Source organism: Triticum aestivum, chromosome 2B (assembly GCF_018294505.1).
Source record: "Triticum aestivum cultivar Chinese Spring chromosome 2B, IWGSC CS RefSeq v2.1, whole genome shotgun sequence".
Lineage (NCBI taxonomy): Eukaryota > Viridiplantae > Streptophyta > Magnoliopsida > Poales > Poaceae > Triticum > Triticum aestivum.
This window is the reverse complement of record NC_057798.1, coordinates 499,452,508-499,470,560: the sequence shown is the minus strand read 5'-3', so window position 1 is coordinate 499,470,560 and position 18,053 is coordinate 499,452,508. Positions and strand designations below refer to the sequence as shown.

Sequence of the window (18,053 nt, the reverse complement as noted above, 5' to 3'; positions counted from 1 at the left end):
TACATTTTGATATACATTTTTTATATGTCAGAAACATTTTTATACTTATTTAACATTTTTAATGCATGATTAACGTTTTTCAAATTTTTTATATAAATTAATTCTATAATAGACATACTCAGAATGTTTAGAAATATAAGCAAAAAAACGAACGCAAAAAGTGAAAAAAGAAAGAAAGAAAAAAACGGTGCAGGCCTGTATCCGCGCTAAGCCGGCCCCGTCTGCTGCGTCCTTCTTCTTTTCCAAGTAAAGTTTCTTGCCGCACCGGCTAGTGGCCCAAATGGTCCATTCTCCGGTACAAGCACGAGTTTCTTTCTTCCCAGTTTCTCGAAAAAAGTTTCTTTCTTCTCGCCTAATCCGAAGACTGACACCGAGCCCCCACCTGTCATTCACCCAGACCGCACCGTCTAGCTTCTTCTCTCCCAAGAAATAAACCCAAACAAAACCCACAGGCAGTCAGATCCAGCCGCCCCCCACCCCCCATTCCCCTCCCAAAGCCCGCACCGAGACCAAATCCTCGCTAGGGTTTTACTCCAGCGCCGCCGTCCCGAAATCTCCCCCGAAAGGCGACCATGTCCGGCGGTCCCGCGGCGGTCTCGTTCCTCACCAACATCGCCAAGGCGGCGGCGGGCCTCGGCGCCGCGGCCTCCCTCCTCTCGGCGTCGCTCTACACCGTGGACGGCGGCGAGCGCGCCGTCGTCTTCGACCGGTTCCGCGGGGTGCTGCCGGAGACCGTCGGCGAGGGCACCCACTTCATCGTGCCGTGGCTCCAGAAGCCCTACATCTTCGACATCCGCACGCGCCCGCACAACTTCTCCTCCAACTCCGGCACCAAGGACCTGCAGATGGTAAACCTCACCCTCCGCCTCCTCTCCCGCCCCGATGTCGTCAACCTGCCCACCATCTTCACCTCCCTCGGCCTCGAGTACGACGACAAGGTGCTCCCCTCCATCGGGAACGAGGTGCTCAAGGCCGTCGTCGCCCAGTTCAACGCCGACCAGCTCCTCACCGACCGTCCCCACGTCTCGGCGCTCGTCCGCGACTCCCTCATCAAAAGGGCCCGCGAGTTCAACATCATACTCGACGACGTCGCCATCACCCACCTCTCCTACGGCGCCGATTTCTCCCAGGCCGTCGAGAAGAAGCAGGTCGCGCAGCAGGAGGCTGAGCGCTCCAAGTTCCTGGTCGCCAAGGCCGAGCAGGAGAGGCGCGCTGCCATCGTGCGTGCTGAGGGAGAAAGCGAGTCTGCACGGCTCATTTCTGAGGCCACCGCCATCGCTGGGACAGGGCTGATCGAGCTGAGGAGGATCGAGGCTGCCAAGGAGATCGCCGCGGAGCTGGCCTGCTCACCCAACGTTGCCTACATCCCCTCTGGTGACAACGGCAAGATGCTGCTCGGCCTCAACGCTGCTGGATTCGGCGGCCGGTGATTTACCACTCCTGTTTTACTTGCCCAAACATCATCTTGCGTCATGACGGACTAAACTATGGTTTGGAGAGACAATGATATCTGTTGCTGTAGGATCTTATTATGTTTGAATGTCTTGGGACAAAATCTGGTAGTCTTTTGATCCAAATAAGGTCTGGATCTGGATATCTCGCTTATGATTTGTCAGATTAAGCTTTCTGGTGGTGTTGAATTTGCATGCTAGTTACGTACTTATGCTTATGATGTTTGCTTGTTTGATTTCATTGTTTCGAACGCTGCGGGTGCTGCTTGCATCAGTCGTTGACTACTTATTGATGTTGCCTGCTTGCACATTTCTTGCCTTTCATGGATGCCATCTTTGTTTTAGAAAGTTAGGCGCTGCTTCAAAAATATAATTCTTAGGAGGCTTTAGAATTGGCAGTGCTATGTCTGGTTGCATATTAGGCCTGCTTGTTCTGCAACTGATGTACTGCCATTTAGTAGCTTTAGCTCATTGGAAGTAAAACATGGGGTTGGCCTCTATACTGTTACAAGAGTCAATTCTGGGTATGACATGCCAGTGAATGATAGGTTGATGCTGTGATGTTTGATTCAGATCAACGGTGCTTATTTACTGGTTGTTTACTAGCTTTAGCTTCTTGGAGGTAATGCATCCTTTTTAACTTGCCTTTGCTTCTATAGTGTTACAAGGGTCAATTCTAGATATGATAGGCCAGTGAATGATAGGTTGTTTACTAGCTTTAGCTTCTTGGGAGTAATGCATCCTTTTAACTTGCCTTTGCTTCTATACTGTTATAAGGATCAATTCTAGATAATGATATGCCAGTGCATGATAGGCTGTTTACTAGCTTTAGCTTCTTGGGAGTAATGCATCCTTATAACTTGCCTTTGCTACTATACTGTTATAAGGATCAATTCTAGATAATGATATGCCAGTGCATGATAGGTTGTTTACTAGCTTTAGCTTCTTGGAAGTAATGCATCCTTTTAACTTGCCTTTTCTTCTATAGTGTGATATGCCAGTGAATGACAGGTTGGTGCTGTGATGTTTTTAGCTCAACAGTATGGTTAACACATGATTGAATATTAGCCCTGTTTGTGATAATTTTCTTTGCGAGCTCATGAACTGCCTTGATACTATTGAGCTCGTGCAAACTAATGTTCCATTTAACTTTGTATTTGCTTCTCTAGTGTTACAAGAGCAAATTATTGATTTGATATGTGAGTGGACGATAGGTCTGTACTGTGATGTTTAGGTTTCACTGGGTAGTATTGTTTAGGTCCTGTCCTTTAACTTGGGGTTTGCTTCTATGGTGACAGGAATTAATTCTGGATATAATGTCCTAGTGAATGATAGATTGATGCTTTGATGTTTGATGTAGCTCAGCAGTATGATTACCTTTTGGTGATAATTTCCTTGTTTGGGTGCTCATGACCTGTTTATAAGCTATTGGGCTCTCATGGGAAGTAACTCTCCATTTAACTTGGTATTTTCTCTTCACTAGTGTTACAATAGGCAATTATGGATTTGCTATGCAAGTGTACGATAGGATTATGCTGTGATGTTTCAGTTTTATGCCTTGTCTAATAAATTATTGTGCATTGTTGGAGTTTAGCTCTAAAATATCTAAACAATAGTCCTGTAATGCATGTTTTTGTCCCATCTATTGCATTTCTTGATTTACAAGAATCCTTTATCCCATGCTTGTTCCAGACTTGTGCGAGGGATGTTACTTCCTGTTTAGTTCTGCATAATTGCTATTTGGTTCAGCTAGTATTACAAGAGTATTCTGGACCATGGAAACTGGCAGCCAGTAACCTAGTTCATTTCTTGTTGCTTGCAAACTGAGCAACCAAGCATTCCAAATTTTGAACTTGAACCGTTTCAAAGTTTTTCGGTTGTTTTTTATTTGTCCTGGACCTAAATTGATGTCGTAGGCCATCTGCCCCCCTCTTATATGCATGTTGACGCGCTTGTTCTAAAAAAACTCGGAAGTGTTTCATAAAGTGTTTATGCTTACTTCATGACGGTTAATTCTTATTGTAGTTCTTCATATGCACTGATACTGTGATAGTACTGTTGTAGGCTGATGCCTAGCTCATCATTCCTAGGCTAATGCGTTAATCATATGCTTCAAGGCAGCCAGTGTTCTTAGTTCATTTTCTTCTCTTTTGTTGATCACAAACCGAGCAACAAAACTAGTATAAATAAATAAAAATGAATAGACAGGTTTCCACATTTTGAAATCGAACTGTTTCAAGATGAGTAGTTGCCTTAATGTCTCTGATTTCATGTTGGTTTGTCGACCTTGGTTGATAGACCTTGGTTGGTAATGTAGGTTGTATTCTAGGGAAGAAAAACTAAACCATTTCTGAGCACCCAATAGCGGTTGAACCGGGCTGGTGCATTTTGGGGGTCAAGCTCTACGAATGTAGTATATTTGTTAATCCTTTGTTGTGTATAAGCTTGAATTCTTCATCTTTGATTTGTGAAATCCTTGGGAAGTCGGTTTGTGTAACTTGACTTGATATAGGAATTGAAGTTTACTATTGTTATGTTCTGCTCCATGACTATACTCTGATTGGTAGTCATTGATGCGCTAGTGCAGTAGTGTTCTCTCTTTGCTTTTACCCTGCTTATGGGTAACTCTGGTTGCGCTCTACTTCTATAACGGTGGTCTATATTTTGGTTGTGCTTTGTTCTGCCTCTTTGGTGGTTTAAATTCGAGCACTAACGTACGTGCTGTTGTTGTACATTGCTTGGCGCTATTCGATATCGCTGGGTTTTTCCTCTTAGATGTAGATGTTTTTTTTCCTCTTAGATGTAGATGTAGTTCTGCAGTTGTGTTGCATTCTCATCCTTCCACGATTCGTCTAGCTATTAATCTGATTCGATATGGTGTCGCGATTAAGCGGAATTGCAGCGGCTAGAACCTGCTGAGCTTGGCTACTCTGCATCCGAGTAAGCCAGGCTAGGGAATCTGGGGAGTGCGGCCATCGTGCCATGCCATCCCTCGACCTCCGAGTTGGTAGAGGCGTGTCTTCGCTGCGGGGCCGGTGGGACTGCGAGAACGCTCGGCCAGCGACTGTGGGGTTGCCGGCCCCGACAGCTGGTCAAACGCGCGCCCTGGGCACAAATCGACGGACAATCGAGTCTTCCCTGAGGGACCACGTGCACAAACACACACAATGGACGTCTAGTTCCATCTTTCTCTTCCCTGAAATCTGGACCAGATAAGCTACTGGCCAATCTCACCCTGGATCAGATCGCATCCCTAGTCAGCATGAACTGAGCGTAAACCACTCCTATATTCACACAAACAACCGAACAAAGTGTAGGCCGAGTATTATACCTGGAAACGAAAGCAAAACAAAGGCTTTGTCTCAAAAGTTGCTCCCACGAATTCCAGGAGCGGCAACAATCGCACTCACAGCCCTTCTCTTCCGGGCAAAGGCAAACCCCAAGAAACCCCAACCGGCCACCACCACCACCACCTCCCGTCCCGACCCCGAGACAAACACCTCCCACTCGCGGCCATGCCCCCCTGCCACCGCCGCTGCTGACTAGCCATCTGCGCCGCGACCGGTCAACATCTATCTCGCCGGAACATCTGAATCAACATGGACCCGGCCCAGGAGGAGCTCGAGCGCCGCAGCCGCTACCTCAGCTCGCTCGTCCGCCGCACCAGGCTCGACGACCCGCCCCAGCCGGAGCCGGAGCCGGAGCGAGAGCTCAAGGTGGAGCGGAAATCGGCGGCGGAGCCCAGCGGCGGGGAGGGCAAGGCCGCTAAGCCGGAGGCCAAGGACAACAGGGAGGCGGCGAAGGTCAAAGGGGACGCCGCGAGCGGGGAGGGGAGGAAGGTGGCGGTGCGGGTGCGCGCGGCGGACATGCCGCTGGCGCTGCAGCGGCGCGCGATCTGGATCGCCCGGGAGGTCGTCCTCTCCACGCCGCGCCTCGAGAGCAAGCGCCTCGCGCTCGCGCTCAAGAAGGTACCACTACCACCACCCCCTGCTTCCTCCTTCCCTTTCGAATTTGTGGTCCTTTAATCAGATAGATAGATCAGCAGTTTTCGTGGAGTCAAAGCTTGCTTAGACCATTAATTGCTGCAAACAACCACAGATACTAAGTAACAAAGAATCACAATCAAAGGGCCTGGGAGTAAGATCTAGCCAGAGCTTGATTCTAGCAGTATGTTCTTGCTAGCTAAAATGGTTGTGCGCTTTTGATGGTTGTGCATTTGAGAGCGAGCGAGCTGTCATACTGAACGTAGTTTGACGAAGAAGATGAAATGGGAGGCAGAGCGCTGTTGTTGCCAGATCAGATTGTTTCGATGTGTTCATTTATGGGATGTGGTCCACCATATTGCTGAAAACAATACTAATTTGTGAGATACTGAAAGCTCAGAGGGCATCCGAGGAGGATAGTTATACTCTGCTGCCACATGTAGTTTACTACTGTACTAGTTGCAAGTTGGAACCATGTTATGAGTAGAACGTGTATGCTATCTCTGAGCATGTTGTAGGAAACTGGATCGTGTGCCAATGCAGAGCTCTTGACTTTGCGCAACATGGTTGCAGTCTTGTGGAGCTAACTTGACTAGTTGGTTTTGTAAATCTGCCCTCTGTGTGTGCTGTATGTTGACAGAATTGTTGATTATAGCTGTCGAGAACTACAAGTGACATGGTCAATAGCAGGATGAGGATTGTAGGTAGAATAAGGTATGCTATTGGTGGCAAGTGGCTTGCTGACATGGCTCCACTGGAACCTTTATTACTTCAATCATTCTGTAGTTCCAAGGTCATCCGATTAAGTAATCAAGCAGCTGAGATCACCTGAGTGAGAGTGAGCAGTTTCTCATGGTTGAGCTGTTAACTCCATCATTTGATGGCTCCTGTAAGTTCAACCGAGAACTAACATACTTTAAGTTGGAGCATGGATCCTGAAATTGGAAACCTGGATATGAGCTTACGAGCGTTGGGAACTACTGCTTTTGTGTTCATTTCGGTTAGTTACTAATTGTCGTTTGTTGATGTCCTTATCTGCAATATCCTGGTGTGTACCGTAACTTGGCAAGCAAGAGCATTCACTCTGTTTTGCCTTTGACTGGTCGATTTAAAACTTTGTGAGTAGATGTCAGTGCAAGCACAGACAAGCTTCATGCATTATCTCCCCACTTCGAACAAGCTAGTGTTGAATTACAGCCTTTGAGCCATTATTTTCTTCCCCTTCTCTGTATGCATGATGAAAATGGGAACACATAGCAAGCTACTTACAGACTGCAATAAATGATCACCAAGTATTTTCAGTATTCCCCTAAACAATTGCATGCTTTCAGGTATGGCAGAGACTTTCATGTTGGTTCTTTTTTTTTTTTTTGAGGAACCAGGGTGTTGGTTCTGTACTATTATCTATAGTCAAACTAACATCATAATTCTTGTACTTTGTTGGCATGCGCTGTTGCCTTTGGTTTCCTCTTATTTCTACTTGTCAAGTTGACAAGTACCTCCGACCTCCGTAAAGAAATATATGAACATTTAGATCACTAAAGAGTGATCTAAATGCTCTTATATTTCTTTATAGAGGGAGTAGCTATTTGCAGTTTCCTTCTTCCCTCTAAGGTACTCTTACCTGCTTACCTGTGAGTTGGTTGCTGTTTTTCTTCTTCAAAGATTGTGCATCAAAATATCCTCGGTAATGCTTCATTCTCACATTCTTAGACTTGTATTCACATTTGATAGCTGGGCATTGCTTTGGTTTGCTTACAGGAATTCGACACGACATACGGGCCTGCTTGGCACTGCATTGTCGGCACAAGCTTTGGCTCCTACGTCACTCACTCCTTAGGAGGCTTCCTGTACTTTTCCGTTGACAAGGCGTACATTCTTCTCTTCAGAACCGCTGTCGAGCCACTGAGTAAACCGTGATGAGGCCTGGAACCTATCTTCTCACACACAAGTGTAGATTTAGCGCAAATGTGTAATTTAAACTGCTGTTTTAGGAGCTCGACGGTAGCAAGTGTAAGCAGTGGAGAAGGATCACCTCTCCGCATACAGAAGTGTAGCAAACATGCCTCTATGACCTTTAAGTATCTACGTAAGCTGCTGCTGAATACTGCTGACCTGCAAAGCTCTCAGATCTCATTTTACATCCTTCGAGCCGGTTCAAATCATGCCACGGCAAGGTTGCTAAATATGTACTTCGTCTCTTCTAAATTATAAGATGTTTTGGTAGGCTAAAATAGCCTAAAAAAACGTCTTATAATTTGGGACGGAGGTCGTACACATTTGCCACCAGCCTACCCAAACGTCTTTTAATTTGGGACTGAGGTAGTACAAACTTCGTTGGCTATGGTTTGAATGGGTGGATCCCTCCAAGCCTTCGACTGGGGAAGGCAGACTAAAGTTACTGTTGATGATGACAATAAGGCAAAATTTTGGGATTCGCCATGGCTTGAGGGAGTGAGGCTGGAGGACATTGCCCCGAAGGTTTTCTCTATCTCACGATAGAAGGGGAGCATGGTGCAAAATTCCCTTGGAGCACAAGCTGTGAGTTCGCCACCCTGTGGGAGGTGATGATGGTCGGCATAAAACTCAAGCATGATACTAAGAGCATCTCCAGCCGTTGGCCCTCTAGGGGGCGGCTAAAATCGTCGCCTGGGGGTGACCCGGCGTAAAAAGTGGGCCTGGGGCGAGTTGGCCCCCAGGGCCGGCCCCAGACGTGGAAAAAAAAATTAGGCAAACTTGGGCTGAAACATGTCAATTTTCGGTAAACTTGGGCTTTTATATTCGCAAACTTGGGCTAAAACACGTCATTGCATATAAAAACTAGTCAAAAAAAACTTGCTGAAGGCTGAGAAGTCGCCGTCGTCGCCGCCATCGTCGGCCTTCTCCTCCTTGACTCGGGCGCCCCTGCTGGACCCCTCCCCGGCTAGTGGTGGCGGCGGCGGCGCGTCGTCGTCGTCGTCGCTGTCGTCGATGATGTCGACGCCGCCTTCGTCGCAGCCTCGGCGGCGCTGCGCGAAGCGCTGTAGGGCGGCGCGCTGGCGCTCCCTCGCCATCTTCAGGGAGTCTTGGTGTGCCCATTCAAGGGCCGCGTCGTCGTCGAGCTCGACCTCGCCGTGCTCCGCCTTCACCGGCGCCAGCAGCCCCGGCTCCGTCTTCACCGGAGCCAGCCCCGGCTCCGTCTTCACCGGCGCGAGACCCGGCTCCGTCTTCGGCTTGACGAAGCGCGGGGGAGGAGCTGACGAGGAGGCGCGCCGGCCGCCCTCGCTGATGACGATACCGGCGCTGCGTGTACGCCGGCCGAGCGGTGTCTCCGCCGCAGGCTCGGCCTTGACGCCGAGCAGCGATGGAGTGCCGGAGGATTGGGAGGAAGAACGCGATGAGGAAGAAGAGGAGGAGGAGCCGAACCTCCTCGGCGCCCATTGCCCATCGCGTCGGCGGTGCGTCAGGGCGGCCGTCCTCGCCGGGGGGTACGGTGGGTTGTTGCCGCCCTCGAGGTGCGTCAGCACGTCGTCGAGGGTGCAGCCGGGGATGCCCCACCAGAGGTGGCGTCCCTCGCTGTTCTTGATGCCACCGACCACCGGCGCCCCGTTGGTGGACGCCAGCCGCTGCTGCTGGCGGCGCTCGAAGTACGCCGCCCAAGCCGCGTTGTTGTCGGCGAATGGCGGTCGAAGCCGTTGGCCGCCGCCTCGTCTCCGGGGAAACGCTCGGCCATCGGGGAAAGGGAGTGGCTGGGGAGAAGAGATCGGCGGGAGAGGGAGGGCTGGGGTGGCACTCCAACGCAGGCGAGCGAGACCATATATAACCGCGCCATCCCTGTGTACGCGTCCGAGGGAAGGGAGGCATCAGCGCGGGTCGGCGCGCCGCCCTGTGACGCGCCGCCCATGAGGAATCAGTGGCAAAGCTGACCGGCGACAGCCTTGCCATTGATTCCCCGCGGGAAACCGAGGTGTCGGGTAGGCGGGCGGTGTCGCTGACGCGGCTGCCCCACGGCCCTTTCGCCCCAAAAACGATTCGCCCGGCGCCCCCGAGCGCCCCCCAGCACGCCGGGTTCGGGTTGGGTCCGCCGGCGCCAATTTCGGTCCGAGCCGGCGAAAAATGGGCCCCTGGGGGCGCGACTGGGCCGATTTTTTAGCGCCGGCGGCCGAAAAGTTGCTTGGGGGGCCTTGTTGGGGGCGCGGCTGGAGATGCTCTAAGGATGCGATAATATGAAGTTCATGAAAAATGGGATGCACTCGACGTCCTTGACCTACACGGTGCAGTTTGAGGGGCTCACTACCACACCCCCACTTAAGACCATTTGGAAGGTATGGACACCCCCCTAAGTTCAAGTTCTATGCTTGGTTGATCATTCACAAATAGGGTTTGCATGGTCTATAGGCCCCATTGTAAAATTTGGTAGATACGTGCTCTTTGTAGCCAAGTCTAAGAATTGCCAGTAGATGTTGTTACACGATTATGGTGTGTTTTGGGGATATAACCCCACGGTGAGACCTGCCCTAACAGGGCCGGGTTAGGCTGTTGGCGACACATAAAGGAAGCGTTAGACAGGCCCAAGAAACCAAGGAACAGAGCCAGGAGGCGTCTTACGAGGTGGACCGGTTCAAGGCCCAAGACCAGATGACAGTGTGTGAGGTGTAAGCCGCCCAACGGCGACTTGCCAAGGAAGGCAAGATGATATAGAGCCGGTGTCGGTTATGAAGTATAAGCCAGTCCAGACTCTTGTAAGCCCAGGGCCTCGAACTGTGTAGATAAAGGCGAGTCCGTGCGGCGGGTTAAACTCAAGTTATAATCAGTCGATAGCTAGATTAAGCGATTCCGCTCCCTTGTAATCGATACTCAAGCAATAGCAACAAGAGCAGGAGTAGGATTTTACCTCCACCGTGAGGGGCCGAACCTGGGTAAACTCGTGTCCTTCGTCCCGTTCAACCCCTTCGAGCTAATCATCATAGCGATGGCCTCGCACCAAAGTCCTTTCACTAGGGCATCTGCCGTGTTAACCCCACAACAGTTGGCGCTCACCATGGGGCCAGCGCACGGTGGGTTTCGAGTTCTTGAAGGCTCTTTCCCAGGGATCGAGGGGTACGCCGTTGGCAGGATGACTAAGAGTCACCGCGGCAAGCTGTACATCGACGATGCTGGCTGGGGCCTCGAGGCCGACTCAATCGATTACAGGTACCGGGTTCCCTTCGACGGAATTCACGTCTTCATCGACAAAATCATCGGATCTGAGCCTGAGCCAGACACCTACACCGACCTCATCGAGTCGGCTCGACGCGCGCAACCCACCCGGGTTCAACCCGCCCGAAAGCGTGTCTTCGTCAGTTTCACACAAGGCTTGGAGCTTGTGGAAAACTCTGCATCTGGGGGAGAGACTCTCATCTACTTAGGTGACGAGTCCTCAACTAGAGAGACGGAATCAATCTATAAGCTTCAAGACGGCAGACTTGGGGGCTATTCCGATGGCCACAGTATTTCGGACCCCTGTGAGCCGCCGAGCAGGGCTGCTATCTTCATGGCTAGCACAGGGTTGGCTCTCAACTTGTCAACGACGACAGCAACAACCTCTGACCCGATCGCTGTAAGGGCTGGTGGATCCGGGCCAGGCAGGCCGCCGGCTCAAGTGCTGCTGGATCTCATGGGCACCTTGACAACTTTGTTGGCAACAAAGGTCACTGCGGCTAATCAGGCGGAGCACAACACAGAGGTCACGAGGATTCGGGAGGAGATCACCAAGGTCCAAGAGGATATCATGGCCGAGAACAACCACACAGGGCGCTGAAGGCTCAGATTGATGCAAAATCAGAGCGTGTCAAGGCGGATGCTTGGCGTTTGAGTTTGGATCAAGATGCATCTAATGCAGTATTCCAGATGAGGTATTAGAGTCTTTTGCCGTTGACATATGATCTGAGGCATTTGTTTAACACCCCTGGGGCGGGTCCGAGTACTCTAGACACGCGGGTGAATCCTCATTTAAACCCGGATATGCTAGAGAATCGGGAGGTGGCTCAGCCTCGCCAGCCTGAGCCAACACGTAGGGAAGATCGGGCACCTAACCCGTCCCCCAATCAGACACCGCCTCCACGTGGCCTAACGCCCACATGCATTTTTCTAACCCGATGGATAACATGTTAGCAGCAGCGACCCGGCTAGCGGCAATTCCTATCACTACAAGAAAAACACTTCCGTGATGATACATGTTTGTCACAGTCGGTCACGTTCTCTTTCATGCATGTACATCCATGACGATTTTATGACAGAATCAAGATAGTCATACCTGTGCTGTCGTATAAGTGTTCCATGACAATACTAAAATTATCATCACGGAAGTGTCCATTTCCATGATGATAAATGACGCGTCATAGAAGTGCTTTCGTCAAGGGTAACCGACACGTGACATCCATCATAACGGGTCGCCGTTAATCTATCGGGTTCCGGTTTGGATCCGATAACCCGTTAACAACCCCGACCAATGCGGATTTTCCACGTGTAAAATTCCCATTCGCCGGAGGATCCACGTGTCGGCTCAGTGTTGGGACATATGTCATCCACTCATAGTACGGGAGGCGCCTATGATACGTCAGCACGTGGCAAGGCCCAACAGTGGCCCATTCCGGTGAAAAAGGTCAGCCCAGTAAAAATTAGCAAGCCGGCCCATATAAGGCCTACTTGTGTCAGGTCCATTTAAGCCCACGACTCATAAGAGATGTGCCAATCTGGCCCGTTAACGGCCTGTTAACGATTTGACAGCATTGCAGCCTATCATCAGTTCGAGCCTGTTAACAACCTGCTATATATTTGGGCTCAATATTGGCCTGGTGTGGTTTTGGCCTGTTAACGGCCCATTCAAGGGATGGGCCAATTTTCAGGATGTACGCCTTTCAACATTTTAGAGACCCATTTAAGTGTTGGGCCAATTTTCGGCCGGTGTGTCTTTCAGCCTGTTAATGGTCCATAAATGAGATGGGCCACTTGCAGTCGGACCTAAGTTTTGGCCTTTTAACGGCACATGCTCTTCATGGTCCAATACCAACCCCGTTTTGTCTTTTGGCCTGCTAAAGGCCCACAACACAGTTGGGCCATATACAATACAACCTGACTTTTGGCCTCTTAGCGGCCCATGCTCTTCATGGTCCAGTATGAGCCCACTTTCTCTTTCGGTCTGCTAAAGGCCCATAGTATAGTTGGGCCATATGTAGGCCGACCTTAGTATCAGCCTGTTAATGGCCCGTGAAATCAAATGGGCCCACCTGTTGCCCGCTCTGATGTCAGCTTGTTAACGACTCGGGAGGTAACAGGGCCGAGCATTAAATTGTCGGCCCGTTTCAATTATAGCGACCCAATAGAGCTTTCGGCCTGGTTACGACCCATTAACTTAATGGGTCCACTAAAGTTCGAACATGTCTGTAGGCCCAATTAGATAATTTCAGCCCATTACGGCGAGCAATTATGCATATGACCAAAACCGATCAATCAAATGCCTATGAGAATTTTGGCCCTTGCGAGCCCATTAGGGAAGCCCATTAAGGGCAGTGGGCTGCTTCCTTCATATAGGGCCCACGACTGTTCATGCTAACTAATAAGTTCACTGCTTTTTTAGCTTCCTAGCGACCAGTTAGCTGGAATGCGAGGTGCGCTAAGCAAATGTACAACATACAAGAAAAAACGTTGCACATCCAGCATATATTACAGGAAATTACATCCATTGGGCAATCAAAGATTGATGCCAGTGCAAATAAATGAACAGAACCTAACGATCTACAAAGTCAAAATCTGCAACCTCGGCGCGGATGATGCCCATAAGCATGTGAGCAAGTTCTTCCTTTGCTACACTATCTCTGAAAACATTGATCAGTTGTTGTTGCGCAAGAATGTGCTGAAGGAAATATGCCAAAGAGGCAATAATTAAGTTATTACTTTATATTTCCTAATTTCATGATAAATGTTTATTATTCATGCTAGAATTGTATTAACTGGAAACTTGATACATGTGTGGATACATAGACAAAATACCGTGTCCCTAGTAAGCCTCTACTACACTAGCTCGTTGATCAAAGATGGTTAAGTTTCCTAACCATAGACATGTGTTGTCATTTGATAGACGGGATCACATCATTAGGAGAATGATGTGATGGACAAGACCCATTCGCCAGCTTAGCATTATGATCGTTTAGTTTTATTTCTATTACTTTCTTCATGTCAAATATATATATTCCTCCGACTATGAGATTATGCAACTCCCGGATACCGGAGGAATGCCTTATGTGCTATCAAACGTCACAACATAACTGGGTGATTATAAATATGCTCAACATGTATCTCCAAAGGAGTTTGTTGGGTTGGCATAGATCGAGATTAGGATTTGTCACTCCGAGTATCGGAGAGGTATCTTTGGGCCCTCTCGATAATGCACATCATAAGAAGCCTTGCAAGCAAAGTGACTAATAAGTTAGTTGCAGGATGATGCATTATGGAACGAGTAAAGAGACTTGCCAGTAACGAGATTGAGCTAGGTATAAAGATACCGATGATCGAATCTCGGGCAAGTAACATACCGATGACAAAGGGAATAACGTATGTTGTCATAACGGTTTGACCGATAAAGATCTTTGTAGAATATGTGGGAGTCAATATGAGCATCCAGGTTCCGCTATTGGTTATTGACCGGAGAGGTGTCTCGGTCATGTCTACATAGTTCTCGAACCCGTAGGGTCCGCACGCTTAACGTTCGATGACGATTTTGTATTATATGAGTTATGTGATTTGGTGACTGAATGTTGTTCGGAGTGCCGGATAAGATCACGAACATGACGATGAGTCTCGAAATGGTCGAGAGGTATAGATTGATATATAGGACGATAGTATTCGGACATCAGAAGTGTTCCGAAGGGTACCAGGTACATATCGGGTCACCAGAAGGGGTTCGGGGCACCCCCCTGACAAAGATATGGGCCTAATGGGCCAAGAGGGGAAACGAAGCAGCCAGCAGGGGCTGTTGTGCCCCCCATATGGGCCGAACCAGAGGAGGAAGGAAAGAGGGGAAGAGAGAAGGAAGGGGAGGGATTCGGCCTCCCCCTTCCTTCCCTCCTCTCTCCTCCTTCCTCCCCCCTCCGAAAAATATGGTAGGGGGGGGGGATTGGACTAGGCCCCCAAGTAGGATTCCTCCTACTTGGGGCGCCCCAAGGTTGTTCCCCTCCCCTCCCACCTATATATACGTGGGAAGGGGGCGCCTATAAGACACATCAACTATTGTTAGCCGTGTGCGGCCTTCCCTCCACAGTTTACGCCTCCGGTCATATTCTCGTAGTGCTTAGGCGAAGCCCTGCGTGGATCACTTCACCATCATCGTCACCACATCGTCATGCTAATGGAACTCATCTACTTCCTTGACACTCTACTGGATCAAGAGTTCGAGGGACGTCATCAAGCTGAATGTGTGCAGAACTCGGAGGTGCCGTACGTTCGGTGCTTGATCGTTCAGAACAAGAAGAAGTTCGACTACATCAACTGCGTTGTCGAACGCTTCCGCTTTTGGTCTACGAGGGTACGTAGATACACTCTCCCCTCGTTGCTATGCATCTCCTAGATAGATCTTGCGTGAGCGTAGGGAATTTTTTGAAATTGCATTCTACGTTTCCCAATAGTGGCATCCAAGCCAGGTCTATGCATAGATGATATGCATGAGTAGAACATAAAGAGTTGTGGGCGGTGATCGTCATACTTCTTACCACCAATGTCTTATTTTGGTTCGCGGTATTGTTGGATGAAGATGCCCGGACCAACCTTACATGACCACGTTCATGAGACCGGTTCCACCGACAGAGATGCAACTATTTTTGCATAAAGGTGGCTGGCGGGTGTCTGTTTCTCCAACTTTAGTTGAATCGAATTTTAGTGCGGGCAGTCCTTGTTGAAGGTTAAAACAACAATCTTGATAAATCATCGTTGTGGTTTTGTGCCGTAGGTAAGAACGGTTCTTGCTAGAAGCCTGTAGCAGCCACGTAAAACTTGCAACAACAAACTAGAGGACGTCTAACTTGTTTTGGCAGGGCACGTTGTGATGTGATATGGTCAAGACATGATGTGATATACGTTGTTGTGTGAGATGATCATGTTTTGTAAAAGTTATCGACAACTGGCAGGAGCCTTATGGTTGTAACTCTATTGTATGAAATGCAAACTCCATGTAATTGCTTTGCTTTATCACTAAGCGGTAGCGATAGTTGTTGAAGCAATAGTTGGTGAGACGACCACATCGCTACAATGGAGATCAAGGTGTCGAGTTGGTGACGATGGCGATCATGACGATGCTTTGGAGATGGAGATCAAAAGCACAAGATGATGATGGCCATATCTTGTCACATATTTTGATTGCATGTGATGTTTATCTTTATGCATCTTATTTTGCTTAGTACGGCGGTAGCATTATAAGATGATCCCTTAACTAAATTTCAAGGTATAAGTGTTCTCCCCGAGTATGCACCGTTGTGACAGTTCTTCGTGCTGAGCACCACATGATGATCGGGTGTGATAGGCTCTACGTTCACATACAACGGGTGCAAGCCAGTTTTGCACATGCGGAATACTCGGGTTAAACTTGATGAGCCTAGCATGTACACACATGGCCTCGGAACACTGGAGACCGAAAGGTCGAACGTGAATCATATAGTAGATATGATCAATATAGAGATGTTCACCATTGATGACTACTCCATATCACGTGATGATCAGACATGGTTTAGTTGATTTGGATCATGTATCATTTAGATGACCTGAGGGATGTCTATCTAAGTGGGAGTTCTTAAGTAATTTGATTAATTGAACTTAATTTATCATGAACTTAGTCCTAATAGTATTTGAAAATTCTGTTGTAGATCAATAGCTCGTGTTGTAACCCCCCTATGTTTTTTGATATGTTCCTAGATAAAACTAAGTTGAAAGATGATAGTAGCAATGATGCGGACTGGGTCCGTGATCTGAGGATTATCCTCATTGCTGCAGAGAAGAATTATGTCCTTAATGCATCGCTAGGTGAGAGACCTATTGCAGGAGCAGATGCAAATGTTATGAACGTTTGGCGAGCTCGATATGATGACTACTTGATAGTTTAGTGCACCATGCTTTACGACTTAGAACCGGGACTTCAAAAGTGTTTTGAACGCCACAGAGCATATGAGATGTTCCAAGAGCTGAAATTGGTATTTCAGACTCATGCCCATGTCGAGAGGTATGAGACCTCTCACAAGTACTTTGCCTACAAGATGGAGGAGAATAACTGTAGCGACCACGATCCCAATGGACCGAAGTCTCTGTGCTTAAGTGTCATCCCTGGATCGGTATGCTGACACACACATGACTCGAGGAATTATAACAGAGTTCAATCACACACTTATTACATCGAGGTCCTCATAAAGAGTATTTATTACACAAATAATATGGTTGAAGGCCATTTAAACAAAATTACTGCGGAAGCTTCAAAAATAAATGAGTCCGTCAAACTCCAACGGCATAGCTGAGTGCATGACAACGACCTAGCGCACCTTATTCTTCATCGGTAAAGTCCGCAACATGAGACGTTACACCCGTGTAGGCCAGCACATGGAATATGCTGGCAGAGTTACACTGTAGAGCAAATGAATGAAAGCAACTATATCTACATGCATATTTGGCTGGTGGAGGCTGTAAGTTCAAGGTTTTGCATAAAGCTAGTTTTCCCTACAACAAAGGAATAAATTTCATTTACTACAAAGTTATACCAATATTGAGAAGGTTCCTCCAAATCAATCCCACCATCAAGTATCATCATTAAACCCAATACATTTAATTAAAGAGTGATAGATCAACATAAATATCCACTTCTAGATACTCAAATTGTCCATAACCGGGGACACGACTAACCATGATTAGTTTATACACTCTGCAGAGGCTGTGCACTTTTCCCCACAAGATTCGACCACATCCATGATCGGAAGATCGAGACATAGTATTTCTGAAGCATTAACTCCCTACTCTGGGTAGACCAGTACACCTACTTTCCGCTACATCTGCTAGTGCACCTCTTCAAGAGCTCACACAACTTACTCAACTATGCCAGAGCCCATAATGGCTTGTAGCTGCACACGGAAGTTTCTAGGCAAGAAATATCATACGATCCCTTTGAGCCTGGGTGGCGAACCGTGGGAAAATCACATGGGTACTCCGGGATTCCCATGGGAAGCACTGGATTCTCTAGGTGGCCCAACCAATCCACCCAGATGTGTATTAAAGTTGCCACCCTAATGTTGTCCAAAATTAGTATCTCTCACAACTTCCATGAATCACACAAACTAATCCCCGTCTACTAGCATGGCTAAGCAATATATGAGCATAGCGTATATTCCCGGGGTGATCAAAGGTAACAGGTTCCTACCTCAAGTACTATAGCCAAACCACATGTTCCCAATCCTACTCATGCAAATCTTTGAGGGTAAAACTAATGCATAGTAAAAACTGGGTATTGAAAAGTATGATCAAAGTAACTTGCCTTGCTAACAATCGGAAAACTCTAGGGATTTGTAGTAACAAGCTTCGCACTCCGGAAAATCTAGTGTATACAAACAATAGCATACATAAGCACTCAAGC

The 18,053-nt window shown here is 48.2% G+C and overlaps 2 protein-coding genes across 2 annotated transcripts; both read left to right on the top strand.

The window, feature by feature from the left end:
* Window positions 1-405: 405 nt before the first annotated feature.
* On the top strand, window positions 406-1,640 carry LOC123045681 (prohibitin-3, mitochondrial). Its single transcript, XM_044468825.1, has one exon. The coding sequence runs from the start codon at window positions 573-575 to the stop codon at window positions 1,428-1,430; it is 858 nt and encodes a 285-aa protein (XP_044324760.1). The 5' UTR covers window positions 406-572; the 3' UTR covers window positions 1,431-1,640.
* Window positions 1,641-4,763: 3,123 nt separating this feature from the next.
* On the top strand, window positions 4,764-7,539 carry LOC123045682 (uncharacterized). The gene is made up of 2 exons (XM_044468826.1): window positions 4,764-5,419; window positions 7,196-7,539. Exons 1-2 carry the CDS (start codon window positions 5,051-5,053, stop codon window positions 7,352-7,354), a joined length of 528 nt encoding a protein of 175 aa, XP_044324761.1. The 5' UTR covers window positions 4,764-5,050; the 3' UTR covers window positions 7,355-7,539.
* Window positions 7,540-18,053: the final 10,514 nt, after the last annotated feature.

Bases quoted from the DNA above. Each gene is read 5' to 3' on its own strand.
- LOC123045681 (XM_044468825.1), top strand. From the start codon at position 573: ATGTCCGGCGGTCCCGCGGCGGTCTCGTTCCTCACCAACATCGCCAAG.
- LOC123045682 (XM_044468826.1), top strand. From the start codon at position 5,051: ATGGACCCGGCCCAGGAGGAGCTCGAGCGCCGCAGCCGCTACCTCAGC. The intron at 5,420-7,195 runs GTACCACTACCA...GTTTGCTTACAG, and splicing joins TCGCGCTCGCGCTCAAGAAG to GAATTCGACACGACATACGG.